General features: G+C 36.3%; 1 protein-coding gene across 1 annotated transcript in view; it reads right to left on the bottom strand.

Moving 5' to 3' along the window:
- The window catches only part of SLC9C1 (solute carrier family 9 member C1), a 101,476-nt gene that overhangs the window by 49,279 nt on the left and 24,955 nt on the right, over positions 1 to 27,242 (bottom strand). The window contains exons 6-9 of the mRNA XM_082460239.1: positions 21,908 to 22,069; positions 16,929 to 17,028; positions 12,160 to 12,303; positions 10,370 to 10,544 (exon numbers count right to left, since the gene is read on the bottom strand). Of these exons, the coding sequence (XP_082316365.1) occupies positions 10,370 to 10,544; positions 12,160 to 12,303; positions 16,929 to 17,028; positions 21,908 to 22,069 (581 nt within the window). The remainder of the gene's footprint in view (positions 1 to 10,369; positions 10,545 to 12,159; positions 12,304 to 16,928; positions 17,029 to 21,907; positions 22,070 to 27,242) is intronic.

Raw genomic sequence — 27,242 nt, 5'->3', positions numbered from 1 at the left:
TTTGATGAGCAAACATTTTTAATGTTGAGAACTCCAATTACTATTGTTTTTTTGTTCTAAAAACCCTTTGTCTATTCTAAGGTTGCAAAGGTATTCTCTTATGTTTCCTTCAGAAATTTTAGGGCTTTTGATTTTATATTTATGTCTATGATGCATCTCTAAGCACTTTTACATATGGTGTGAGGTAAAAATGGAGGTTTTACTTTCTTTGGCAATTTATTTACCTTATAAATGGGAGTCTGTACTTTCAAGCTGCCTTCATCCATTTCCTCCATCTCCTCTCACCACCTCTGGCCATCACCAATATGTTCTCTGTTTCTATGAGTTCAGTTTTTTTAGATTTCACAAATAGTTTTTTGATTGTTAAACTAATATTTCTGGACATATTTTTTGGATAAAGTCTATTTGGTCATAATGTCTTATACTTTTTATATATTTAAAATTAATTGGCTATATATTTTCTAAGAATTTTTGCATCATGTTTAATTAATGGTTTTGTTTGTTTGTAATTATCTTTGTTGGGGTTTAGTATCAGAGTGGGCTGGCCACATAAAATAAGAAAGTGTTTCATCATTTTCTATTTTATGAGAGTTTATGTAGAATTGTTATCAATTATTCCTTAAATGTTTGGCAGAATTTGCCAGTCAAGCCATCTGGGCTTCTAGTTTGTGAGACAGTTTTAATTTATATACCCAATTTCTTTAACAGATATAGGGCTATTCAGATTTTCTATTTTCTTTTGTGTCAGTTTGGGTAAGTTGTGTTTTTGAGGAGTTTAACCATTTTCATCTAAGGTATTGAATTATTCTGACAAAAAGTTATGCATAATTCCTATTTATTACTCCTTTAATAGCTGTATAATTTGTAGTCATGTTCTCTTTTTCAATATTGATATCAGTAATTTTTTCCCTATCTCTTTCTGCCTATCTCTGTCTCCATCTCTTGCTCTTTTTTAAGGTTTAACATTTTATTTATTTTATTTTTTTAACATCTTTATTAGAGTAAAATTGCTTTACTGTGTTGTGTTAGCTTCTGCTGTATAACAAAGTGAATCAGCTATACGTATACATATATCCCCATATCCCCTCCCTCTTGTGTCTTATCCCACACGTCTAGGTGGTCACAAAGCACTGAGCTGATCTCCCTGTGTTACACAGCTGCTTTCCACTAGCTATCTACTTTACATTTGGTAGTGTCTATATGTCCATGCCACTCTCTCACTTCATCCCAGCTTACACTTCCCCCTCACTGTGTCCTCAAGTCCATTCTCTATGTCTGCATCTTTATTCCTGTCCTGCCCTTGGTTCTTCAGAACCTTTTTTTTTTTTTTTTTTTTAGATTCCATACATATACGTTAACATACGGTATTTGTTTTTCTCTTTCTGACTTACTTCACTCTGTATGACAGACTCTAACTCCATCCACCTCACTACAAATAACTCAATTTAGTTTCTTTTTATAGCTGAGTAATAGTCCATTGTATATATGTGCCACATCTTCTTTATCCATTCATCTGTTGATGGACACTTAGGTTGCTTCCATGTCCTGGCTAGTGTAAGTAGAGCTGCAATGAACATTGTGGTACATGACTCTTTTTGAATTATGGTTTTCTCAGGGTATATGCCCAGTAGTGGGATTGCTGGGTCATATGGTAGTTCTATTTTCAGTATTTTAAGAAACCTCCATGCTGTTCTCCATAGTGGCTGTATCAATTTACATTCCCACCAACAGTGCAAGAGGGTTCCCTTTTCTCCACACCCTCTCCAGCATTTATTGTTTGTAGATTTTTTGAAGATGGCCATTCTGACTGGTGTGAGGTGATACATCATTGTAGTTTTGATTTGCATTTTTCTAATGATAAATGATGTTGAGCATCCTTTCATGTGTTTGTTGGCAATCTGTATATCTTCTTGGAGAAATGTCTATTTAAGTCTTCTGCCCATTTTTGGATTGGGTTGTTTGTTTTTTTGATATTGAGCTGCATGAGCTGCTTGTATATTTTGGAGATTAATCCTTTGTCAGTTGCTTCGTTTGTAAATATTTTCTCCCATTCTGAGGGTTGTCTTTTCGTCTTGTTTATGGTTTCCTTTGCTGTAAAAAAGCTTTTAAGTTTCATTAGGTCCCATTTATTTATTTTTGTTTTTATTTCCATTTCTCTAGGAGGTGGGTCAAAAAGGATCTTGCTGTGATTTATGTCATAGAGCGTTCTGCCTATGTTTTCCTCTAAGAGTTTTATAGTGTCTGGCCTTACACTTAGGTCTTTAATCCATTTTGAGTTTATTTTTGTGTATGATGTTAGGGAGTGTTTTCATTTCATCCTTTTACATGTAGCTGTCCAGTTTTCCCAGCACCACTTATTGAAGAGGCTGTCTTTTGTCCACTGTATATTCTTGCCTCCTTTATCAAAGATAAGGTGACCATATGTGTGTGGGTTTATCTCTGGGCTTTCTGTCCTGTTCCATTGATCTATATTTCTGTCTTTGTGCCAGTACTGTACTGTGTTGATTACTGTAGCTTTGTAGTATTGTCTGAAGTCAGGGAGCCTGAGATCTCCACCTTCATTTTTCTTTCCCAAAATTGCTTTGGCTATTCGGGTTCTTTTGTGTTTCCATACAAATTGTGAAATTTTTTGTTCTAGTTCTGTGAAAAATTCCATTGGGAGTTTGATAAGGATTGCATTGAATCTGTAGATTGCTTTGGGTAGTATAGTCATTTTCACAATGTTGATTCTCCAATCCAAGAACATGGTATATCTCTCCATTTGTTTGTATCATCTTTAATTACTTTCAACAGTGTCATAGTTTTCTGCGTACAGGTCTTTCGTCTCCTTAGGTAGGTTTATTCCTAGGTATTTTGTTCTTTTTGTTGCAATGGTAAATGGGAGTGTTTCCTTAATTTCTCTTTCAGATTTTTCATCAGTAGTGTATAGGAATGCAAGAGATTTCTGTGCATTAATTTTGTATCCTGCTACTTTAATAAATTCATTGATTAGCTCTAGCAGTTTTCTGGTAGCATCTTTGGGATTCTCTATGTATAGTATCATGTCATCTGTAAACAGTGACAGTTTTACTTCTTCTTTTCCGATTTAGATTCCATTTATTTCTTTTTCATCTCTGATTGCTGTGGCAAAAACTTCCAAAACTATGTTGAATAATAGTTGTGAGAGTGGACAACCTTGTCTTTTTCCTGATCTTAGTGGAAATGGTTTCAATTTTTCACCATTGAGAACGATGTTGGCTGTGGGTTTGTCATATACGGCCTTTATTATGTTGAGGTAAGTTCCCTCTATACCTAGTTTCTGGAGGGTCTTTATCATAAATGGGTGTGAATTTTGTCAAAAGCTTTTTCTGCATCTATTGAGATGATCATATGGTTTTTCTCCTTCAATTTGTTAATATGGTGTATCACATTGATTGATTTGCATATATTGAAGAATCATTGCATTCCTGGGATAAACCCCACTTGATTATGGTGTATGATCCTTTTAATGTGCTGTTGGATTCTGTTTGCTAGTATTTTGTTCAGGATTTTTGCATCTATGTTCATCAGTGATATTGGCCTGTAGTTTTCTTTCTTTGTGACATCTTTGTCTGGTTTTGGTATCAGGGTGACGGTAGCCTCATAGAATGAGTTTGGGAGTGTTCCTCTCTCTGCTATATTTTGGAAGAGTTTGAGAAAGATAGGTGTTAACTCTTCTCTAAATGTTTGATAGAATTCACCTGTGAAGCCATCTGGTCCTGGGCGTTTGTTTGTTGGAAGATTTTTAATCACAGTCTCAATTTCAGTGCTTGTGATTGGTCTGTTTATATTTTCTATTTCTTCCTGGTTCAGTCTTGGAAGGTTGTGCTCTTCTAATAATTTGTCCATTTCTTCCAGGTTGTCCATTTTATTGGCATATAGTTGCTTGTAGTAATCTCTCATGATCCTTTACATTTTTGCAATGTCAGTTGTTACTTCTCTTTCCTCATTTCTAATTCTATTGATTTGAGTCTTCTCCCTTTCTTTCTTGATGAGTCTGGCTAACGGTTTATCCGTTTTCTTTAACTTCTCAAAGAACTAGCTTTTAGTTTTATTGGTCTTTGCTATTGTTTCCTTCATTTCTTTTTCATTTATTTCTGATCTGATCTTTATGATTTCTCTCCTTCTGCCAACTTTCTCTCCTTCTGTTAACTCTGCTAACAAAGTTTGTTCTTCTTTCTCTAATTGCTTTAGGTGTAAGGTTAGATTGTTTATTTGAGATGTTTCTTGTTTCTTGGGGTAGGATTGTATTGCTATAAACTTCCCTTTTAGAACTGCTCTTCCTGCATCCCATAGGTTTTGGTTCGTCGTGTTTTCATTGTCATTTTTTTCTAGGTATTTTTTGATTTCCTCTTTGATTTCTTCAGTGATCTCTTGGTTATTTAGTACTGTAATGTTTAGCCTCCTTGTGTTTGTATTTTTTTACAGTTTTTTTTCCTGTAATTGATATCTAGTCTCATAGTATTGTGGTCAGAAAAGATACTTGATACGATTTCAATTTTCTTAAATTTACCAAGGCTTGATTTGTGGCCCAAGATATGATCTATCCTGGAGAATGTTTCATGAGCACTTGAGAAGAAAGTGTATTCAGTTGTTTTTGGATGGAATGTCCTGTAAATATCAATTAAGTCCATCTTGTTTAATGTATCATTTAAAGCTTGTGTTTCCTTATTTATTTTCATTTTGGATGATCTGTCAATTGATGAAAGTGGGATGTTAAAGTCCCCTACTATGATTGTGTTACTGTCAATTTCCCCTTTTATGGCTGTTAGCATTTGCCTTATGTACTGAGATGCTCCTATATTGCGTGCATAAATAATTACAGTTGTTATATCTTCTTCTTGGACTGAATCCTTGATCATTATATAGTGTCCTTCTTTGTATCTTGTAATAGTCTTTATTTTAAGGTCTATTTTGTCTTATATGAGAATTGCTACTCCAGCTTTCTTCTGATTTCCATTTGCGTGGAATATCTTTTTCCATCCCCTCACTTTCAGACTGTATGTGTCCCTAGGTCTGAAGTAGGTCTCGTGTAAACAGCATATATATGGGTCTTGTTTTTGTATCCATTCAGCCAGTCTGTGTCTTTTGGTTGTAGCATTTAATCCATTTACATTTAAGGTAATTATCGATATGTATGTTCCTATTACACTTTTCTTAATTGCTTTGGGTTTATTATTGTAGGTCTTTTCTTTCTCTTGTCTTTCCTGCCTAGAGAAGTTCCTTCAGCATTTGTTATAAAGCTGGTTTGGTAGTGCTGAATTCTCTTAGCTTTTGCTTGTCTGTAATGGTTTAATTTCTTTATCGAATCTGAATGAGATCCTTGCTGGGTAGATTAATCTTGGTTGTAGGTTTTTCCCTTTCATCACTTTAAATATGTCCTGACACTCCCTTCTGTCTTGCAGCGTTTCTGCTGAAAGATCAGCTGTTAGGGACTTCCCTGGTGGCACAGTGGTTGAGAGTCTGCCTGCTGGTGTAGGGGACGCAGGTTCGGGCCCTGGTCTGGGAGGAGCCCGTGTGCCGCGGAGCGGCTAGGCCCGTGGGCCACGGTTGCTGGGCCTGTGCGTCTGGGGCCTGTGCTCCGCGGGGGGGGGGGCCTCGATGGTGGGAGGCCCGCGCACCGTGGTGGGGAGTGGCCCTCACTTGCCGCGGCTGGAGAGAGCCCTCGCACAGAGACAAGGACCCAACACAGCCATAAATAAATAAATTAATTAATTAATTAAAAAATCACAAAGTATTTTAAAAAAAAAAAAAGATCAGCTGTTAACCTTATGGGGATTTCCTTGTATGTTAATTGTTGCTTTTCTCTTGCTGCTTTTAATATTTTTTTCTTTGTATTTAATTTTTGATAGTTTGATTAGTATGTGTCTTGGCATGTTTCTCCTTGGATTTATCCTCTATGGGACTCTCTGAGCTTCCTGGAGTTGACTGACTATTTCCTTTCCCATATTAGGGAAGTTTTCACCTATAATCTCTTCAAATATTTTCTCAGTCCCTTTCTTTTTCTCTTCTTCTGGGACCCCTATAATTCAAATGTTGGTGCATTTAATGTTGTCCCAGAGGTCTCTTAGGCTGTCCTCAATTCTTTTCATTCTTTTTTCTTTCTTCTGCTGTGTGGTAATTATTTCCACTATTTTATCTTCCAGGTCACTTATCCGTTCTTCTGCCTCAGTTATTCTGTTATTGATTCCTTCTAGAGAATTTTTAATTTCATTTATTGTGTTGTTCATCATTGTTCCTTTGCTCTTTAGTTCTTCTAGATCCTTGTTACACGTTTCTTGTATTTTCTCCATTTTATTTCCAAGATTTTGGATAATCTTTACTATCATTACTCTGAATTCTTTTTCGGGTAGACTGCCTATTTCCTCTTCATTTGTTTGGTCTCGTGGGTTTTTACCTTGCTCGTTTATCTGCTGTGTATTTCTCTGTCTTCTCATTTTGCTTAACTTACTGTGTTTGGTGTCTCCTTTTTTCAGGCTGTAGGTTCGTAGTTCCCATTGTTTGTGGTGTCTGCCCCCAGTGGGTAAGTTTGGTTCAGTGAGTTGTGTAGGCTTCCTGGTGGAGGGGACTGGTGCCTGTGTTCTGGTGGATGAGGCTGGATCTTGTCTTCTTGGTGGGCAGGACCATGTCCGGTGGTGTGTTTTGGGGTGTCTGTGAACTTATTCTGATTTTAGGCAGCCTCTCTGCTAATGGGTGGGGTGTGTTCCTGTCTTGTAAGCTATTTGGCATGGGGTGTCCAGCACTGGAGCTGGCTGGTCGTTGAGTGGATCTGAGTCTTAGCATTGACATGGACATCTCTGGGAGAGCTCTCGCCGATTGATATTATGAGGAGCTGAGAGTTTTCTGGTGGGCCAATGTCCTGAACTTGGCTCTCCCACCTCAGAGGCTCAGGGCTGACACCCAGTTGGAGCACCAAGACCCTGTCAGCCACATGGCTCTAGTCCTCCCCTTGGCACTCTGTGACATAATCAGGAAAAATCTCTGAGTTCCTGGGTTCTTGCTGGACCAGGCCCCAGCCCCTGCTGCGGGTGTCCCTGATGGTGTTCAAAGAAGAAAATGGTTCCTGATGGAGGAGATTGAGTGGAGGAGGCAGCTTCACCAGACTGCTGCCAGATGGGCTGGTTCAGAAACAGAGCATAGTGCCCTGAAGCTACCCTTAAAGGCAAATGTTTGAGGGACAGGTACAGTTTGTTCTCTGGCACGAATTTTTGATACCTCCAAGCTCCCAGGAAAAACTTCTTGACCTGAGGATAGTGGAAAGTCTTGTCAAGTTGCTGTAGCCTTGACCTTGACAGACTTAGCATGGGAGCCCTAGTTGTCCGGGCCAGAAGCTCCCATGCTACCCCAGGCCCTTTGGGTCCCTTCCTTTGTGTATGTAATTTTTTTTTAAGTAACTGCCAAATTCTTTTCCAGAGTGACTGTACTATTTGTTATTCCTACTAGCAATGTATGAGTGGTCCAGGTTCTTTGCATCCTCACCAACATTTAGTTTCATCACCATATTTCATTTTAGCCCTTCTAATAGAGAGATATCTTTTTGTGGTCTCAATTTGCATGTCCCCAGTGGCTAATGATGTTGACCATTTTTTATGCTTATTTGTCATCTGTATATCCTCTTCTGTGGTATGTCTCTTCCTGTATTCTGCCCATTGGACTGTTAAAAGTTTTTAATTTTGATGAAGTATAATTTCTTCTTTTTTTTTCTTTTATGGATTATGCCTTTGATGTCTTTGCCTTATGCTAGGTCCCAAAGATTTTATCCCAAGTTAAAAAAAGTTTTCTAGTTTTACATTTTATATTTAATTCTGTGACCCACTATGAATTAATTTTTGCAAGAGATGTGAGACTTTGAGTCAATGTTCTTTTTTTTGGCTTATGAATGTCCTATTCTTCAGCACCATTTGTAAGACATCCTCTATTGAATTGCTTTTGCACCTTTATCAAAAAAGTTGGGGATGTTTGTGTGGCTCTATCTCTGGGTTCTCTATTCTGTTCCACATGTCTCTGTCTCTCTGACAATACTATCTAATCTCCATGACTATAACTGTAATAATGCCTTAAAATTGGGTATACTGATTTTTCCCACTTTTTCTTCTCTTTCAAAATTGTTTTCATTATTTTAGTTCCTTTGCTTTTATTTCTTGAATGATTGTATGTGGAATTGTGTCTTTATTTTCATTTCCTTGTATCAATTGCTAGTATATAGAAATACTTGATTTTTTATACTTATCTTGTATCCTGAGACCATGCTGAACTCACTTATTAGTTCTAGAAGGGCTTTTTTTTCTCTTCTTTTTGAAGACCCTTGGGATTTTTTATATAGATAATCATATTATCTGCAAATAGGGATAATTTATTTCTCCCTTTTCAATATTCATGTGGGGTTTTTTCCTTTATTTTATTTTATTTTTTTATCTTATGGAGCAAGCTAGAACTTCCATCATGATGTTTAACAAAAAGAGTAAGAGTAGACATTCTTGGATTGTTCTCAATTATAGGGTGAAAATGTCTTTCACTATTAGTTATAATGTTACCTGTAAATTATTTTGTAGCTGTTCTTTATCAACATTAGGAAATTCCCTTCTATTTCTATTTTTTGAGAGATTTTGTCATAAATAGATATTGATTTTTGTTAAGTGCTTTTTCTATATCAGTTGATACAATTCTATAAATGTCAATTAGATCCTGTTGGTTGATGGTGTTGCTTAGTTCTTCTATATCCTTGCTGATTTTTTATCTAGTTGTTCTACACTTTGTTGAACAAATTATAGAAAGGAGTGTCAAAGTCTCCAAATATAGTTTGTCTATTTTTCCTCTTAGTTCTCAGTTTTCGCTTCACATATTTTTATGCACTTGTTTGGAACATATTCCGTTCAGTCATTGAACTTGTGAGTAGTAGAGACAGGATTAAGTTAAAATTTTAAGCTTTCATTGTAGTGCCTCTTTGTGAGTATTAATAAATTAGCTGTAGGATTCAGCTAAATTAAATTAAGTAAGGAGTGCTACTTTTTTCTCAACTAGTTAACTACTACTAAGACATCTCTCAAATGATTTTATTTACCAAAGTTTTATTTGAAAGCAAGTCTACATGGCAACATCATCATCATCATCATCACAGCTCAGATTTATTGTACACTTACTATATGCTAAACAATGTGTTAAGCATTTTAGGTATATTTTCAATTTATCATAATAACCCTTTGAGACAGTGGAGATAGTGAGATAGCCAGATAGACCTGGCTCATACAAGTTTGTGAGAGCTGATCATTAAATTTTCAGGAAGTTTATGAGCAGATTGATGTTCCCGTTGGTGCCAGTGATTACACAACAGAAACTGGCAAACACTACAACTTAGGGTCTCCCCCTCTCTGAGAAAGTTACTTGTTAAATATTTATTAGCAAACCATTGGTATTATTACTAAGTCTGTTTTGGAGTGAGGAAACTGACACTTTGGGTGAGGTGGTGGGAATTAAATAACTTGTGGATGGTCACACAGTAAATAGCAACCAACTAAAAATTTCGGAACCCATATCCATGTGCAATGTTCACCATTATACTGGTCAGGATGTATGATGATGACACTGATTTTTATTCAGGCAGGTGGAGATAGGTTAAAAGGAAGGAGGAGGTCATGTAATATTAGATAATTTGGTTTAGAAAGCAGTGCTTGAATATTTAGTTTTTTAATGTTTGGATTATACATAATAGCGACCTTTGCACTGTTCCCTTTACTCTTGGAATTTATGTAAAAAAAAAAAAGTCACGACAGAAGTATTAGATGTGCTGTGATGTCTGCATAGAAAATTTCTTAAAGAGCTCCTTGAAATTATCTTATTTTGAGATGAGGTAGAGGGAGAGTCATACCCATTATATTCTGTTAGGCAGAGTTTGGGGGTTCTATCTTAGAGATAACTTCCATTGATAAACAAAATGTTTTGGTTCCTAGCATTACTAAATGTGGCCTCATAAAGTTACAGAAGGCAATAGAGCCAATTATAAGTAGGTATCTGCTTTTCTTGAGTAAGTGTTAGAAGTAAATAAAAATAGAAACATTTATTAAGTGCATACTCTGTATCAGGTAATATTTTAAATGATTTATAAGTTTTAATTCGCTTAACTTGTACAATAAACCTATCTTTTAAGAGTGTGATGAAGGGATTTAGGAATCCCTAAGCTAGAATGGAGAAGAGGAAAGTTGCCAGTTGTTTTTCCCCTCCCCAGTTTTACCATCATAGCTAAATCACTCCCACATTCCAAGTGGGGTTGAGCAATCTCACTACAAAAGCATATTTTAGTACACAGAAACAGTTTTCATAAAATATTCAAATAAAAAAACACATCTTTCTTTACTTGAGATTTCTCCCTCTCAGATCCAAGAGAATATTCAGAGTAGGCAAGCAGAAGAGCCATGTTTATATTAGGAGTCCCTTTCATTTCACTCCAGACCATAATGAATGCCCAGCGCCAGCTGAAACCATGACCAAGTCGAGACAAAAGAGGGCTCAATAATAGAAAGACCAGAAGTCTAAAAGACAAAACAGATTTTAAAAAGTTACTTTTGTCATAGAAATTTCTTTCCATCCCATTCTATGCTATTCCAATCTATTCCCTGTGCAACTGCCAACTCTCAGACAAATGAACCATCTTTCACACTCTGTTGGCATGGCACCAAAGGAAGGCAGAAGGGCATTCCATACCAAGAGAATGGTATTATTATTTTTCTTTCTTTCTCTTAGGTAAGTAGTAGAGTAATTCCAGATCACCTTTGAGTGGTGCTTCTCCGGGTGGAAAAGAAAGTGTTAGAGATATTTTGTAGATATACGTTATTCTAGATCTCAAAAACAAATAAAAGCAAATCTAATAAATATGAGAGAAAATAATGTTTTTTCTTTGCAGATTTTAATCTTACTGAATCTTCCCAGTATCAGTTAATTCATTTCTATTTCTTCTTTTAGTCACAGATCATTCTTATTACACTAACTGTATCTGATAATTTGGGACTAATTTCCATTTACTTGGCACTGGCTGACTTGATGTTGAGTCCCAACTAATTTTCCTAGATGGAAGTAGAATGTTAACAATTTGGGTGATGGAGATTAAAGAATTGTTATGGTGGTTTTCCTCCTCTATGTCATCTCTTTTTCAGTTACATAAGCAGACTGCTTTCTGCCTTTTAACACTGGAAAGGGGGCTACAAAAATTATTTAGGCAAAAAAAGACATTTACAAGGAGGACTTCCATATGATTTTTATTTTTATTTATTTATTTATTAGACATGTAATCATTTAATTTATTTTTAATTTTTTTTGAATCAAAGCTAGAAAAATGTTACCTAAAAGTAACATAACATAACATCGCATAACAAAACATAACATGGCAGAATGCCAGAATCGTCAGAACACCGAACAGAGCAGGTATCAAATAATAGTGAATAATAATTTAGGAGGAAAGAAAGCTTATCTTTCTTTTTTTAAAATTTTTATTGGAGTAGAGTTGATTTACAATGCTGTATTAGTTTCAGGTGTATAGCAAAGTGAATCAATTATACATATACATACATCCACTCTTTTTTAGATTATTTTCCCATATAAGCCATTACAGAGTATTGAGTAGACTTCCTTGTGCTATACAGTAGGTCCTTATTAGTTATCTATTTTATTCATAGTAGCATGTATATATCAATCCCAGTCTCCCAATTTGTCCCTCCCTGATTTTTAAAAAGCTATTTCCAACTATACTTTATTAATAGTAAGTTATTTGTTATATAATATTAAGTGAACAAAGCAAGATAACATTTTTATTTATGATAGGTGCTTAACTTCATGAAACCTCATAGAATAAAAAACAGTAAAAAACACTGGAGGAAATATACGAAATGTTAGTAGTGGTTGCCTCTCGGTAGTAAGATTATGAGAAATTTTTTTCTTTTTTCTAATTTTCAAAAATTTTACAACATGCTTGCATTGCTTTGAAATGTAGTTAAAAATTGAATAAAACACTGAGTGCTAATTTGCTGATGATTCCTTGGAAAGTTTGAGTGAATTTTTCATTCTAAGGAATGAAACATTTCTGTCATTTAAAGAATGTCTTCAGGCTTAGTCAATGTCTTATAAATAGAAAAATTCAAATGACTTTCTTACCTGAAAACAATAAGTGTTAAGCAGATATTTAATGAATAATATATATCAGAAAATGATATATATAAATATGTATGTGCAGGAATTAGAAGTCCAATGAAAGTGAACACCATAAGAAAAGCAACAAATGATAGACAATTCCAGAATCTGCATTTTTAGAAAAAAATTTAAATATAGTTAATTAATCTAACATATTCAATGCAAGACTTATCTATGTAAGGCATTGTGCTAGGCATTATAAAGAAAATAAAGATGAATAAGGCATTCACCAACACTCAAGGGGCTTATAATTTAACTGCAGAGAAAGGAGCACTAAGGCAAGTAAACAAATAATTCTAAAGCAACTTTAACCAGCTTACACTGAATGTAAATTAGTGTCTTTCTATTTGGGTTGACTCTGAAAGACATGTTAGGTTGTAGCTATGCTATTTGACAGAACTCATTCAGGCACTATGGTTCAAGTAGCTGGAAAATACTGATTGTGAAGTCCTTGTATCATTAGGAAGATCTAAAATTGTTTATTTTAAAAGGAAATACTGAACTACTAGCCTGATTTACATAGTGATAGAATTAAGCCTTTGCCCAAAATCTAGCTAGCACTCAGGATATGTGAATGAATCTTTTATTCACATGAATGCCGCTTTGTAGGTTCTCCTTTTGTGATTTCTGAGTCTGCACTTATTCAAGTACTCCAGAGCCCAGGAAAACTCTGCATCATTCCCAAAGCTCACGTTCTCATCAGCTGCAGGCAAAGCAGTTTGAAAAAGTACACTCAGACACAATTATTTGTCATTTTTGGGTGTTGGGACCATAGCTATTTAAAACTTCTTGTTATCTTTCTGTATATTTCATGTCTTTAATGTTGACATTATATGTATAGCAAAGTAAATGGAAAAGATTAAAAGGGCACATGAATACCATTTTATGAGAGGAAAAAGAGCTTGGTTTTACCCATATGCTGCCAGACTCTGTCCCTGAAACACAAATACCTCGGCAATACCAGAGAAAATTTCAATATGAAACACTGTGGGAAAATGCCTCCAAATATCAAAAATCTCAGTCTTGTTGAGATTAGCACAAAATGTAATCAAATCAATTAAGCGACATATATTAAAGAGTTATCAAGACTCTTTCATGTATGGTAGAAATTAACGGGAGAAATCTTATGAGGAGGAAACCAGATTCTGTAAGGAATCAATGCCCACCAAATTCAGAGCGCATATGAGCTGAATAACCAAGCTCCAAATCCATCTAATAGACGTGCCCATGAACGTGTGTGTGTGCATGTGTGCAATCAGTCAGGCACACAGAAAAAAAGCTTCTGAATTCTTTTTTTTTTTAATTTTATTTATTTATTTATTTATTTATGGCTGTGTTGGGTCTTCGTTTCTGTGCTAGGGCTTTCTCTAGCTGCGGCAAGTGGGGGCCACTCTTCATCGCGGTGCGCGGGCCTTCTCGCTATCGCGGCCTCTCCCGTTGCGGCACACAGGCTCCAGACGCGCAGGCTCAGCAATTGTGGCTCACGGGCCTAGTCGCTCCGCGGCATGTGGGATCCTCCCAGACCAGGGCTCAAACCCGCGTCCCCTGCACCGGCAGGCAGACTCCCAACCACTGCGCCACCAGGGAAGCCCTGAATTTTTTTTAAAAGTCTGTTTCCGGGCTTCCCTGGTGGCGCAGTGGTTGAGAATCTGCCTGCTAATGCAGGGCACACGGGTTCGAGCCCTGGTCTGGGAAGATCCCACGTGCCACGGAGCAGCTGGGCCTGTGAGCCACAATTACTGAGCCTGCGCGTCTGGAGTCTGTGCTCCGCAACAAGAGAGGCCGCGATAGTGAGAGGCCCGCGCACCGCGATGAAGAGTGGCCCCCACTTGCCGCAACTAGAGAAAGCCCTCGCACAGAAACGAAGACCCAACACAGCCATAAATAAATAAATAAACAAATACTTAAAAAAAAAAAAGTCTGTTTCCTTTATTTGGTGATCATGAGTTATCCTAACAAATCTAGACCTTTTACGGCAGCAAAGGGTCACAACCCTGTCTGTATATAAGTATCATCTGGGAAGAGTTTTTTAAAATCAGACATCCCATGCTCTCACCCTCATAGATTTTGATACTATAGATTTAGGCATCTGTGCATTTTTATATCTCAATGTTGCACAGCTCTTAGCCTAGAGGAGTGATAAGACCTTATGGCCTGGACATTTTAGGGACATCAATTTGCCAAGAATAAAAGATTATACAGGTTGGCACTTCCCTGGTGGCACAGTGGTTAAGAATCCACCTGCCAATGCAGAGGACATGGGTTCGATCCCTGGTCCGGGAAGATCCCACATGCTGCGGAGCAACTAACCCCGAGCGCCACAACTGAGCCTGCGCTCTAGAGTCTGTGAGCCACAACTACTGAGCCCGTGTGCCACAACTACTGAAGCCCACATGCCTAGAACCTGTGCTCAGCAACAAGAGAAGCCACTGCAATGAGAAGCCCTTGCATCGCAACGAAGAGTATCTCCCACTCGCTGCAACTAGAGAAAGCCCGCACACGGCAACAAAGACCCAATGCAACCAAAAATAAATAAAATTAAAATAAAATTAAAAAAATAAAAATAAACCAAGTAGTACTATATGACTTAAAAAAAATTATATGGGTTGACAAGGAAGTATCTCTTATTTGGGGAATTCCTTTCTAACAAGGTGATGTATGAATAGAAGAATGAAATAGAAGCATGAAATTGGCAGCTACTTACGCCAATATGTAAAGGAAGCACATTTCAAGAGCAGAAGCACAAGGACACAAGCCCAAACAGGAAGCCTGTTTGGTATATTTGAGGAAAAACAAGTGTGGCTAGAGCAGGGTGGGTGAGGGTGAGAGTGGTAGAAATGAATCACAGAAGTAACAGGGGGACAAACATATCATTTGTTTGCCATTAAAACAACTTTGACTTGTAGCCAAATGAGAAGTTATTAGATGGTTTTAAACAAAAGAAATGATCTGGGTAAGGAGGAAGTGAGGTGGGTGAGGGTCAGAAAACATCATAGATTCAATGCGTTATATTCTCAGTGTGACAACAGAATTGTTAGAATTGGAGGCCTATGGGGTTAAGCTGAAAAGATGAGAGATGGTGCGCCTCCTCTCAGAGAGTAGCACGGACCTGCTGTAGACTCTTGTAGGATTTACTAGGATTTACCATTATTATCTTAGATTTCTACTGTTTTGGAGAGTAGGAGCTGTTACATATTATATTTTAGATAGTAAGATTCTTGAAATTGAGATTATGAAGTTATTATTTGTATGAGCATAAAGTGGGTGGCTGAAGCAGAGTGATAGATGTGCTCACAGGAGGAGAGGAAGTCTCGGAATTGAAAGGTAAGGGACTAGTAGGACCAACTGTGTGAATATTGATTGATGCCACTAAGGATGGTGATAGCATGATGTTGGAGAGAGTTGCAGTGAGACAGGGGCCAAGATCTTCACAAAATGGAGAGTGTGACTCAGAGTTCTAGAGATAACTAAAACCAAGAGGGTGGCCGATGGTATAATCTGATGGCATGAGCTTCAGAATTGGGCTCCTCTGGGGAAGAATAAGAGAAATAATATAAAAATGACTGAGGTACAGAAAAATCACCCACCTCAACCCTAGGCTTATAGCATCAGGGATGCAGGTGAGAAAGACACTATAACCTTTAAGGAACACGAGGGAAATAATGTCTTCAGGGGAGATCCAGCTTTCAGTTACAGCAAGAATGAAGGGAGCCTTCAGAATCACTTCCCATAGATATAAATACATGCATAACATTTTAAATTCTTCCTACAAGGGTGGCCCAATTAATGCTGCCTAGCTGCTAGTACAACTGGCTTCCATTGTAATTGACATGAAATTTTAGTGGCATGCTCTCAAATCCTATAAAATCCTATACTTTTCAGCTTCTGACTTCTGAACTCATTTCATCTTCCATAATGTTCTCCCAAACGCCAAAAAATCATTGATTATGTTCAGGGCCTCTGTTAACACATATTAATATGCTGCCATTGTGTGATTTAGGCCAAGTTCCCATCCCATGTATTGGAACATTACAGAAAGTACCCTTCTTCAAGACTGACACAGATTCCACTGACCCCCTCAGCTGGGTGCCCTTGAGCAAGGCACAATTTGTACACTTCTATTTTCTTTTTTAACACTGCCAATTGTATTTAAATGCCCCAGCTTAATCTTTTAATTGGCTTTGCATGGCCTCTTTTCACTCTCTTTAAAATATTGGTCTTCTATTCTAGTGGCAGTGCCAAACTGACCCATATTGGAGCCTGAGGCAAAAGGAACAGTTAGTAATATTGATCTTTCTTTTAAAATTTTGTATTTGCACCATGGATTTTTTGTATTAATTTCAATTTTAAAATATTGCATTAAAATATTTACTTTGATTACTGAGTGTTTTGGCACCCTCTTAAATTTTGTGCCTGAGATGAAGGCCTGTTGCCTTACCTTAATCCTAGCCCCTGTCTAGGGGATTAGACTGAACATTACTAAGTAATATGGTCAGAGACTTAAGGGAATTAGTGGTGAAATAGAGTCAACATGAACTCAAAGTGAGGTTACAAATTTTGCTTAAAGATAGAGGTTTAGAGGACACAGGCAATAGAGTTTTTAGAACGGGTTTTTAATTAGCTAGTTTTCAAGTCAGTTTCTTATTTTGACCATGTAGACGTAGATGTATTTACTATTACAATATTATAACTTCTAATGTACGAAACAAAGTGAAAATATGCTAGCCACTCACTCAAGAAGAAGTGCTTCAACTCCTGGTTTAAAACTTGTAGAATTTAAAAAAAGTCCCATAATGACGATGGTAAATATTCCAGACATTCCAACTAGCTTACCTATTTTTTTAAAGAAACAAATATAAAGTATTAATTTAACATCAACAGTGGCACAAATTTTGCCAGAGATGAAAACATCAGATATCTGATAGTAGTGACTTCATATAGAGAGGCTATCCCACTTGGTTTCAACTGGATAATATCACAAATTATTATCACCACCCATTGTCCTTCTTCCTCCTCAGATTCATACCCAACTGTGCAGAAAAGTCTGTAATGAACATCCTTACACTGCTTTGGCTTCTGATCATTGGCAACAATGTGGAGCTCACAAATCTCTTCGTGTGCCCTAGTGAGGCTAGAGCGCCCTCCACAGGTCTAATTTTTTCAGAGGGGCTCTGGATGAATTAAATGTAAGTGAGCTGATGAGCTCTCTATGGACTAGCCCACTTCACATACTTTTTCTTGGAAGACAGTAGGAGATAGAAATGGTTTGATCTTGTGACAAGACTAAGGGAGTGGAGCCAATAGAAACCCAATATGGCTCTACTTCCCCAGTTTAATTTTGGTTTGGTGAATTTACCGTCAGGGACTGAAAAGTGTTCAAAACTGTGGAATATTCTTAAACATTCTCTTAGCTTTCATGAGCTAGAGGGAAAAACAATTTTGAAAGTAGCTTATGAAAGTGATATCACTGTGAAAAATTCAAATAATATGGTACAGTATAGAGATTATATTTTTTAGAAAAAGGGAATACCCATAATTCCACTCCCAGGACTTCAGGTATAGTTTTAAAGAAAATTTTGATTGAAATTTCTATTGAGGAGAGGACTATATTTGCCTAGAAAAAATCATAAGATAAGCTACTTGAAAGTACAGAATGAGACCCAGAAGGCAACTCCAAGCATTAAAGGCTGCTTGCTGAATTTCTATACTGGAGACAAGTGGTAAAAATTAAGCGGGAAACATCGAAAAGTGAGGCGATAGGGGTAACTGTTAGATCTCATAGAGTTGTGAACTACACAACGTAATTTTCCCTGTGAGTGCCCCTTATCCCCATCTTCACTAGAGTTTACTAAGAAGAAGAAATTGCTATATATTTATGGGGAGGCAGCAGAGATTATGAGGAAGAAAACTCCAGATATTTTCAGAAATTATGAGGAGATATCTTTGGGTTTTCATAGACTATAGAATTGGAAGCTTAAGATAATTGGATCAAGATCTTAGAGAGGAGTGGAGTACCCTGTGAACACTCACAGAGGCTTGCTTCCAACATACATATACACAGTCACACGTTAAGAAAAACTACAGAGGGATTATACAGCAATACAGTTCTGTAATGGGCTTATTTTTTTTTCTCTTAATGTTTAGCAGACATTGTTCTAGTTAACAAGCACAAATTAAAATTTTGTTTTAATATTGAAGAATATTGTGGATATGCCACTTTGATCATTATTGCCATGTTTATCAAATTGTCATACATGGATCCGTTTTGTGCCCCTTCTGTTTTTTTGGTTTACTTTGTATTCCTCTGTTAACAGCAGTTGTATTTTAATTACTATAGGCTTATTAAATGTTTAATACCTACCTAATAGTAAAATTCTTCACTTTAAAAAAATTATCATGCATAGTCTCACAGTTTATATTTCCAGATGAATTTTTTAAATTATTTTGTAAAATTTCACCTCCCTCCAAAATTCTATCATTATTTGATTCAGATTGTGATAATCTTAATTTGATGAAATGAACATCATTATCACACTATTGAGTCTTCCCTTCTAGAGATGGAAAATTACAAGTTTTATAATCTTCATTTTAGTTCTGGCTAGGAATGATACCTAAGCCAGAAACGAACACTTTACTTAGTGATTTTTGAATCGTGAAAGAAGAGGAAACTGTGGATGTATGTGCTTTGAGGAGATCAAATCCTGGACTACTCTTTATAACTTGTTAAGTAATGGTAAAATTTGGAAAATATTTATGATGACTACCTTGAAGATATTAATATAAACAATAAGCCTACCCTGAGAAAACCATAATTCAAAAAGAGTCATGTACCAAAATGTTCATTGCAGCTCTATTTACAATAGCCAGGACATGGAAGCAACCTAAGTGTCCATCATCAGATGAATGGATAAAGAAGATGTGGCCCATATATACAATGGAATATTACTCAGCCATAAAAAGAAACGAAATTGAGTTATTTGTAGTGAGGTGGATGGAGTTAGAGTCTGACATACAGAGTGAAGTAAGTCAGAAAGAGAAAAACAAATACAGTATGCTAACACATATATATGGAATCTAAGGAAAAACAAAACAAAACAAAACTAAAAGAGGTCATGAAGAACCTAGTGGCAAGACAGGAATAAACACACAGACCTACTAGAGAATGGACCTGAGGATATGGGGAGGGGGAAGGGTAAGCTGTGACAAAGTGAGAGAGTGGCATGGACATGTATACACTACCAAACGTAAAATAAATAGCTAGTGGGAAGCAACCGCATAGCACAGGGAGATCAGCTCTGTGCTTTGTGACCACCTAGAGGGGTGGGATAGGGAGGATGGGAGGGAGGGAGATGCAAGAGGGAAGAGATATGGGAACATATATATATGTATAACTGATTTACTTTGTTATAAAGCAGAAACTAACACACCATTGTAAAGCAATTATACTCCAATAAAGATGTTAAAAACAAACAAACAAAAAAATAATAAGCCAGGTCAGGGTAAAAGTTCTTTTACATTAGATTTATATTTACTCATTATCTATTTTCATGAAATTCTGTCCTAGGATTTGTCTTTGCTAAAATGTTTATTGAGACATCTTGACTCTAAAAATTTAAAATAATTTTCTTGGAGATGGGGTAGGGGATTATGAGATACAAATTATCATGTATAAAATAAATACACAACAAGGAAGTGCAAGGAAATATAGCCATTATTTTGTAATAACTTCAAAGGGAGTATAATCTATAAAAATACCGAGTCACTATATTATATGCCTGAAACTAACATAAAATTGTAAATCAACGATAATTCAATTTTTAAAATTAAATAAATAGATAAAATTATTTCCTTGAGCGTAACTCTTAATCTTGAGGATAGCCTCAAGATTACTTAATGATGTTAGAGGAAATTATATTTGCTGGAATATAAATTTTGTAGGGTTAGGAATACACCATTAAAGTAGTATGTAACGAATGTACTTGTACTGACTCATCATTCTCTGACTGTCTATTAATTCATTAATGATTCTGCAACCTCACTAGATTATAATTGGTTTAAATCCAGATTAGTTAGGAAACCTCAAATCCCTGTTCTGCCTTTCCTTCCTCAGACATGAAAGTAATGAATCCTGTTACTCTAGCATTTCTAAAAAGAAGCTTTTCTTTGTGTCTATTTAAATTTTATACTTCTCAGAAAACTTGTGTAGCTTTCTGTTCAAGTCCAAACTTCTTGTTAAGTTTATTCCTTGATATTTTATAACTTTTTGCTAATGTAAAGAGAATCAATTTTCATTATATTTTATAACTAGTTACTGCTGTTTTATAAGAATGCTATTCGATTTATTAATTTTTGTATATTTACCTTATATCAAACTATTAAAAAACCTTGTCTTAGTTTATTAATTAATTCTCTTGGGTGTTTCTATATAATCTAAAATGTTGTGACTAATGTAACCATTTTCTCTTTTAAAATATGTATAAACATCTTTCTGTTTTTCTTATTATATTAGCTAGAGCTTCCAGAACTTTTTTTTTTTAACCTCTTTATTGGAGCATAATTGCTTTACAATGTTGTGTTAGTTTCTGCTTTATAACAAAGTGAATCAGCTACACATATACTTATATCCCCATATCTCCTCCCTCTTGCGTCTCCCTCCCACCCTCCCTATCGCACCCCTCTAGGCGGTCACAAAGCACTGAGCTGATCTCCCTGTGCTATGCGGCTGCTTCCCACTAGCTATCTATTTTACATTTGGTAGTATATATAAGTCTATGCACTCTCTCACTTCGTCCCAGCTTCCCCTTCCCCTTCCCTGTGTCCTCAAGTCCATTCTCTACGTTTGTGTTTAATCACGGATATGAGGCTAGGCAACACTCTTATTCCTAAATGTAATGGAAAGACATAGTGTAATTTGGGAAGTAGGTATTATCACACATGCCAACTCCAAATCATTTGTGGAGCTGTCTAAAGGGCTGGGTTGAAAGTCATTCTGAGGCTCTGTCAGGGAACAGTGATATGGCTAATTATCATTGCTTGCCATACTTCTGTGAGAAGGGAGTTGTGGTAAATGGATTAGTAATGTTGATAGAGTTTCTAATGTTTAGCCTTCCTTGATCTGTAACTTCTATTTTTATTTCCTTTCTGATTGAAGAATTACCAAGGAAAGTTTTTTTAAATTTCAGGCAGTTAGAATGTTTATTTTTAAAGACCCTCCTTCTGTAGTTAGCATTTAATTGCATTGTAGTTGAACAATGTTTGAAATTTTATTGTAATGTTCTTCTAGTCTAGTTTATTTCTGTTAATGTCTGTAGGTATATATAAAGGATAAGCATTCTGTTTTGGAAGATAAAACTCTTTATATATCTTGTGAGCCAAGTATTTGAGTTTTTATTTAAATCTTTTTATAGCCATAGTCATTTTTTTGTCCAGTTGGTTATGAAATTATCTAGGAAAGGCATGTTAAAGTATCTCATTGTAATTATGAGTTTGTCAAATTTCTCTTGTCTTTTATAATTGTCTTTATATATCTTGGTACATTGTTTCCCATTGTATACGTATTAATATTTTTAATCTCCTTTGATACATTATTTTCAAAAATATTCCTTCTAGATCAGTTGAATGGGTTTTTTTTTTTTTTGGCCTAAATATTTCCCACATCTTTATTTTCAATTTTTCTACATCATTTAATTTTAGGCATAGCCCTCTTACTTACAAATATAAAAGATGAGGTACAGAATTGAAATGCTGAGACTTATATGATTCACATCATCTCCCAAAACAGTAGACATCCACAATTGTACCAGTTTTGAAGTTAGAATTCCAAACAAGAGACTTGCTATACAATATGACCAAATTTTATCCATGATGCTATAGGCTGCAAGAAAGGGGAGTAAACAGAAAATAATTAATAGAACTTACTTGCTCTTAATTTTAAGTGATAACTTGGGTCAAATTTTCTTTTTGTTATTATCTTTAAAAATAGCTCATAGTCTTTGGGGTAGATGTAGGGTATTTTCTTATTCCTAAATTGAAAGCATTTCTTTTCAAATGTTAAAAGTCAGATGCAAATTTGTAAAATTTGATCAGTTTAGTGTAAGAGCTTTTTTCAGTCCCCATTAGGGAATATATATTTATTCAGTGCCAAAAATTGTAATACATTTTGGAAAAACAGTAGTGAACAAGAAGTAGAAAGTCTCTAAACCCATGGAACTTATTTTCCAGGTCTAACATAATACACACAAAGAAATACAAAAAAAGGAATGCCTCTGAGTCCCAGCTGAGTGAATTTCCTGTATTGTCTTGGCCTGCCAAACTGAACCAATTGGTTCCTTATTGTTGGGCATTTCATTGTTTCCAGTTTTTTTCCCTGATAAGCAATGTTGCAGTGTATATTTCTGTACATAATTATTTTGTAATTCTCTGATTACTTCCTTAGGCCCCAGAAGTGGAATTACTGCTCTAAAGGATAGTTGATCCTTTATCGATATTATTATATCTTGCCAAATTGCTTTCTACAGTCATGATGCCCTTCCCAGGAAAACAGGAAACCTAAGCCCTTGATAGCCTTGATTGCTGGAATCAGGCATTTTCAGTGGGTGAGGAAGTCCTTCCCACCTTTACAGGGTGAGGAACAGAGGAGCAAAGTTTGAATTATAGATGAGAATGGGTCTTGGGGTCAGGAAAGCCTGAAGGGTCAACTTCAACAGAATATGTGAAGAGCAAGAACAAAATCGAAACAAAGAATGGCCAACAGAAAACAGCAACAGCAACCACATCAAAAAACAAGGCTAAATTTGGGGAAGTAAATCCTAGAACTATGCTTTGAGATAGTAAAATGAAGGAGAAAGAATCCATTTATGAATCCTTAATCATGTCTGCTGGTGGAGAGGGCACTGTTAAGAGTACTGAGGCTATTTAGATTCCTTCTCTACCTAGTCTCATTCCTATGGCTGAAAGGGAGCCACGGTTTCTAGATATGCCAAGCAGAAAGATTTAACATCCGTAGGGATAGTGTGAATTTGGGAGGAGAATTTCATGAATGACCCTCTAAGTCACATCCATTCTAGGTATGGAGCTGACCATGATGATAATTTTGGGAATCCAGCACCTCCTGTAAATGAAACATAGGCTGGAGGCCGACTCTGGTTTCAGAAGGATGCAGGGAACTGGAGTTAAAAGACCTAGTTTAAAAGTTGCTTTCCCCTTTAAGAAAGAAAAATAGCTCTTAATGAGTACAATATGTGCTGAATGGATTTATTAGGTCAGGAAAAGTCTCAAAGCAGATCCATTATTTCTTACAATGTTCTTAAACTTCTAATATACAAATTGGAAAAGGTAAGAACCTCTGAGTGCAATAACTTCTTGGTTTTCCCTATTATGAAATATGTGTTCACTTCAAAAATAGAGCAATACTGTTTAAATAATTACATGTTATAAAATAATGATTACTACGAAAATTACTGTTTCACAGTTGTGTTAACTGATAAAAATGAAATACCAGTAAATCTTATCAAGAACCTTTCTTAAGGGAAATTCTCCTATTAAAAATTCAGAGAGGGGCTTCCCTGGTGGCGCAGTGGTTGAGAGTCTGCCTGCCAATGCAGGGGACACGGGTTCGAGCCCTGGTCTGGGAGGATCCCACATGCCGCGGAGCAACTGGGCCCGTGAGCCACAACTACTGAGCGTGCGCGTCTGGAGCCTGTGCTCCGCAATGGGAGAAGCCACGATAGTGAGAGGCCCGCGCACCGTGATGAAGAGTGGCCCCCACTTGCCACAACTAGAGAAAGCCCTTGCACAGAAACGAAGACCCAACACAGCCAAAAATAAAATAAATTAATTAATTAAAATACTTATTAAAAAAAAAACAAAAAAATTCAGAGAAAGTCCTGATGCCAAAGAAAATAAGTTCACTCTTCTCTTCTTCCTACAGCAGACATTTGTAATAAAATGTTGTTACTATTATCATTTTAACAGTGATTATTTAAAAGTTTTTACTCCTCTGAAATCTAATCAAAAACAAAATTCTATTCCATTAATTATAGTCAAAATTTTGAGGCAAGCTCCATGAAAGCAGGACTATTATGTTCCTGGCTGAATAGGAGCCTAGAATAGGAGCTATCACATAGTACATATCAACAAGTAACTGTTGGATTAATGAATGAATTAACTTCTACATCAGTAGTTTTCTTTTTTCCTTTTTTTTTGCTTCTCAGTGAATATCAAGAAAGTTCTTTTGATTAGATTGTAGATGTCGCCTCTGATCAAGTTCCCTGAAATTCTGTGATCAGTATTTACTATCTTAAATGGGACCTAGTAGAATACTAGATCAGGTATAGGGGCTGGGCTTGGATCCTTCTGACCAGCATGTATGACTACATTTTACATTTTTCAGTTTCCCCCAAGGGTGGCTCTTGAGTTTTTAAGATGCTTCTGAATATAAACATTTCTTTTTTGTTCACCTTATTCATCTTCAGGAAGGCCTTATCTGCAGCAAGTTTTATGGTAAAAACTCTCTAAGTGCTGTATGGTGTTACCTCATTTTGTAATCTGGATTTTGGAAAAGGTTGTAGGTAGGTAGTTGGTTTGGTTTTCTTATACACCACAGATGGCATATATGAAGCATTTAAAGAGGATGTACCTTCCTGTGCTAAACTGGGGTTCCAGTTGATGTTCCAAGCTGCCATGGCCTGGGTAAAATAATTGGATACAGAACAATGCTGAAAGCAAGTGCTTCTTATGCCCAAGTAGGGTAATTGTCCACCACCTGAACCAGCTCCCTAGAGGAAGACATGAGAGGGGTGATTCTTTTTGGAAAAGAATAGTCAGTAATCAAAACGGTATGGTATACAAGTACCATACCGTTTTGATTACTGTAGCTTTGTAGTATAGTCTGAGGTCAGGGAGCCTGATTCCTCCAGCTCTGTTTTTCTTTCTCAAGTTTGCTTTCGAGGTCTTTTGTGTTTCCATACAAATTAAAAAATTTTTTGTTCTAGTTCTGTGAAAAATGCCATTGGTAATTTGATAGGAATTGCCTTGACTCTGTAGATTGCCTTGGGTAGTATAGTCATTTTGACAATATTGATTCTTCCAATCCAAGAACATGTATATCTTTCCATCTGTTTGTGTCATCTTTGATTTCTTTCATCAGCGTCTTACAGTTTTCAGAGCACAGGTATTTTGTCACCTTAGGTAGGTTTATTCCTAGGTATTTTATCTTTTTTGATGTGGTGGTAAATGGGATTGTTTTCTTAATTTTCCTTTTTGATCTTTCATTGTTAGTGTATAGAAATTCAACAGATTTCTGTGTATTAGTTTTGTATGCTGCAACTTTACCAAATTCATTGATGAGCTCTAGTAGTTTTATGGTAGTGTCTTTAGAATTTTCTGTGTATAGTATCATGTCATCTGCAAACAGTGACAGTTTTACTTCTTCTTTTCCAATTTGGATCCCTTTTAATTCTTTTTTTTTCCCCCCTCTGATTTCTGTGGCTAGGTCTTCCAAAATCATGATGAATAAAAGTGGGGAGAGCAGACATCCTTGTCTTGTTCCTGATCACAGAGGAAATGCTTTCAGTTTTTCACTATTAAATGTGATGTTAGTTGTGTGTTTGTCATATATGGCCTTGATTATGTTGAGGTAGGTTCCCTATACACCCACTTTCTGGAAAGATTTTATCATAAATGGATGTTGAATTTTATCAAAAGCTTTTTCTACATCTATTGAGATGATCATATGGTTTTTATTCTTCAATTTGTTAATGTGGTGTATCACATGGATTGATTTGCAGATACTGAAAAATCCTTGCATCCCTGGAATAAATCTCACTTGATCATGGTGTATGATCCTTTTACTGTATTGCTGGATTTGGATTGTTAGTGTTTTGTGGAGGATTTTTGCATCTACGTTCATCAGTGATATTGGCCTGTAATTTTCTTTTTTTTTTTTGGTATCTTTGTCTGGTTTGGGTATGAGAGTGATAGTGACCTCATAGAATGAGTTTGGAAGTGTTCTTTCCTCTGCAATTTTTTGGAATAGTTTCAAATGAATAGGTGTTAATTCTTCTCTAAATGTTTGGTAGAATTCACCTGTGAAGCCATCTGGTCCTGGTCTTTTGTTTGTTGGGAGTTTTTGAAATCACAGATTCAATTTCAGTGCTTGTAATTAGTCTGTTCATATTTTCTATTTCTTCCTGATTCGGTCTGGGGAGATTGTACCTTTCTAAAAAATTGTCCATTTCTTCTAGGTTGTCCATTTTAGTGGCATATAGTTGCCTATAGTAGCCTCCTATGGTCCTTTGTATTTCTGTGGTGTTGGTTGTAACTTCTCCTTTTTCATTTCTAATTTTATTGAGACTACACTCTGAGAACCACTGAAAGCATGGGGAAGGGACATATAAGATGCTCATGGGAGTGCTGGTAACTGTATTTCTGGTCCTGAGTGATAATTACTCATCTGTATACTTTATAAATACTTTATAATCACTCATTATAGTGTGCATATATCATTTATTTCAACACACACATGCACACATACACATATGATAAAGGAAATAAAATACTTATTGTTCAGGGCTATCTGAATGTGGTAAATGAGCTTCCAGGCATATTACAGTCTCTTTGCTTACAAGCACTGTGCTCAGGTCCTGTAGATGGCTGTATATAACTCACATTTCCTCACTGAGCTGACAGCTTTCTGTATTGCCTGCAGGGAGATAGTCCCAGGGCGAAGGGAAGGGAAGCCACCTCCTCTCGCCACTGGTGGATGCACTACCTGGCTTATCTTTTGAGTTCATCTTCAACGCATAAAAAACAACATCTCTCATTCTTGTTATCAAGCGTTCTGGTTCAGCCTAGGCCTGTGGAGTGTTGCTTCTATATGCATCCTTGTGAAAAGTCCCAACTCAGCCTCACAACAAAACTGCAACAGATATTAAATAAGGGATGTGTGGTAGTGCTTTGTAAAGCGTAAATCATTATACTAATACGATTATGTTTGTATAAGCATAACTTATGGTAAGGTGTTACAAAATCCATGTCAGCTTTCAGAA

Source organism: Balaenoptera physalus (assembly GCF_965194825.1).
Source record: "Balaenoptera physalus genome assembly, chromosome: 4".
Lineage (NCBI taxonomy): Eukaryota > Metazoa > Chordata > Mammalia > Artiodactyla > Balaenopteridae > Balaenoptera > Balaenoptera physalus.
Note: the sequence above shows the minus strand (reverse complement) of the source record. Positions and strands in the feature narration are given on the sequence as shown.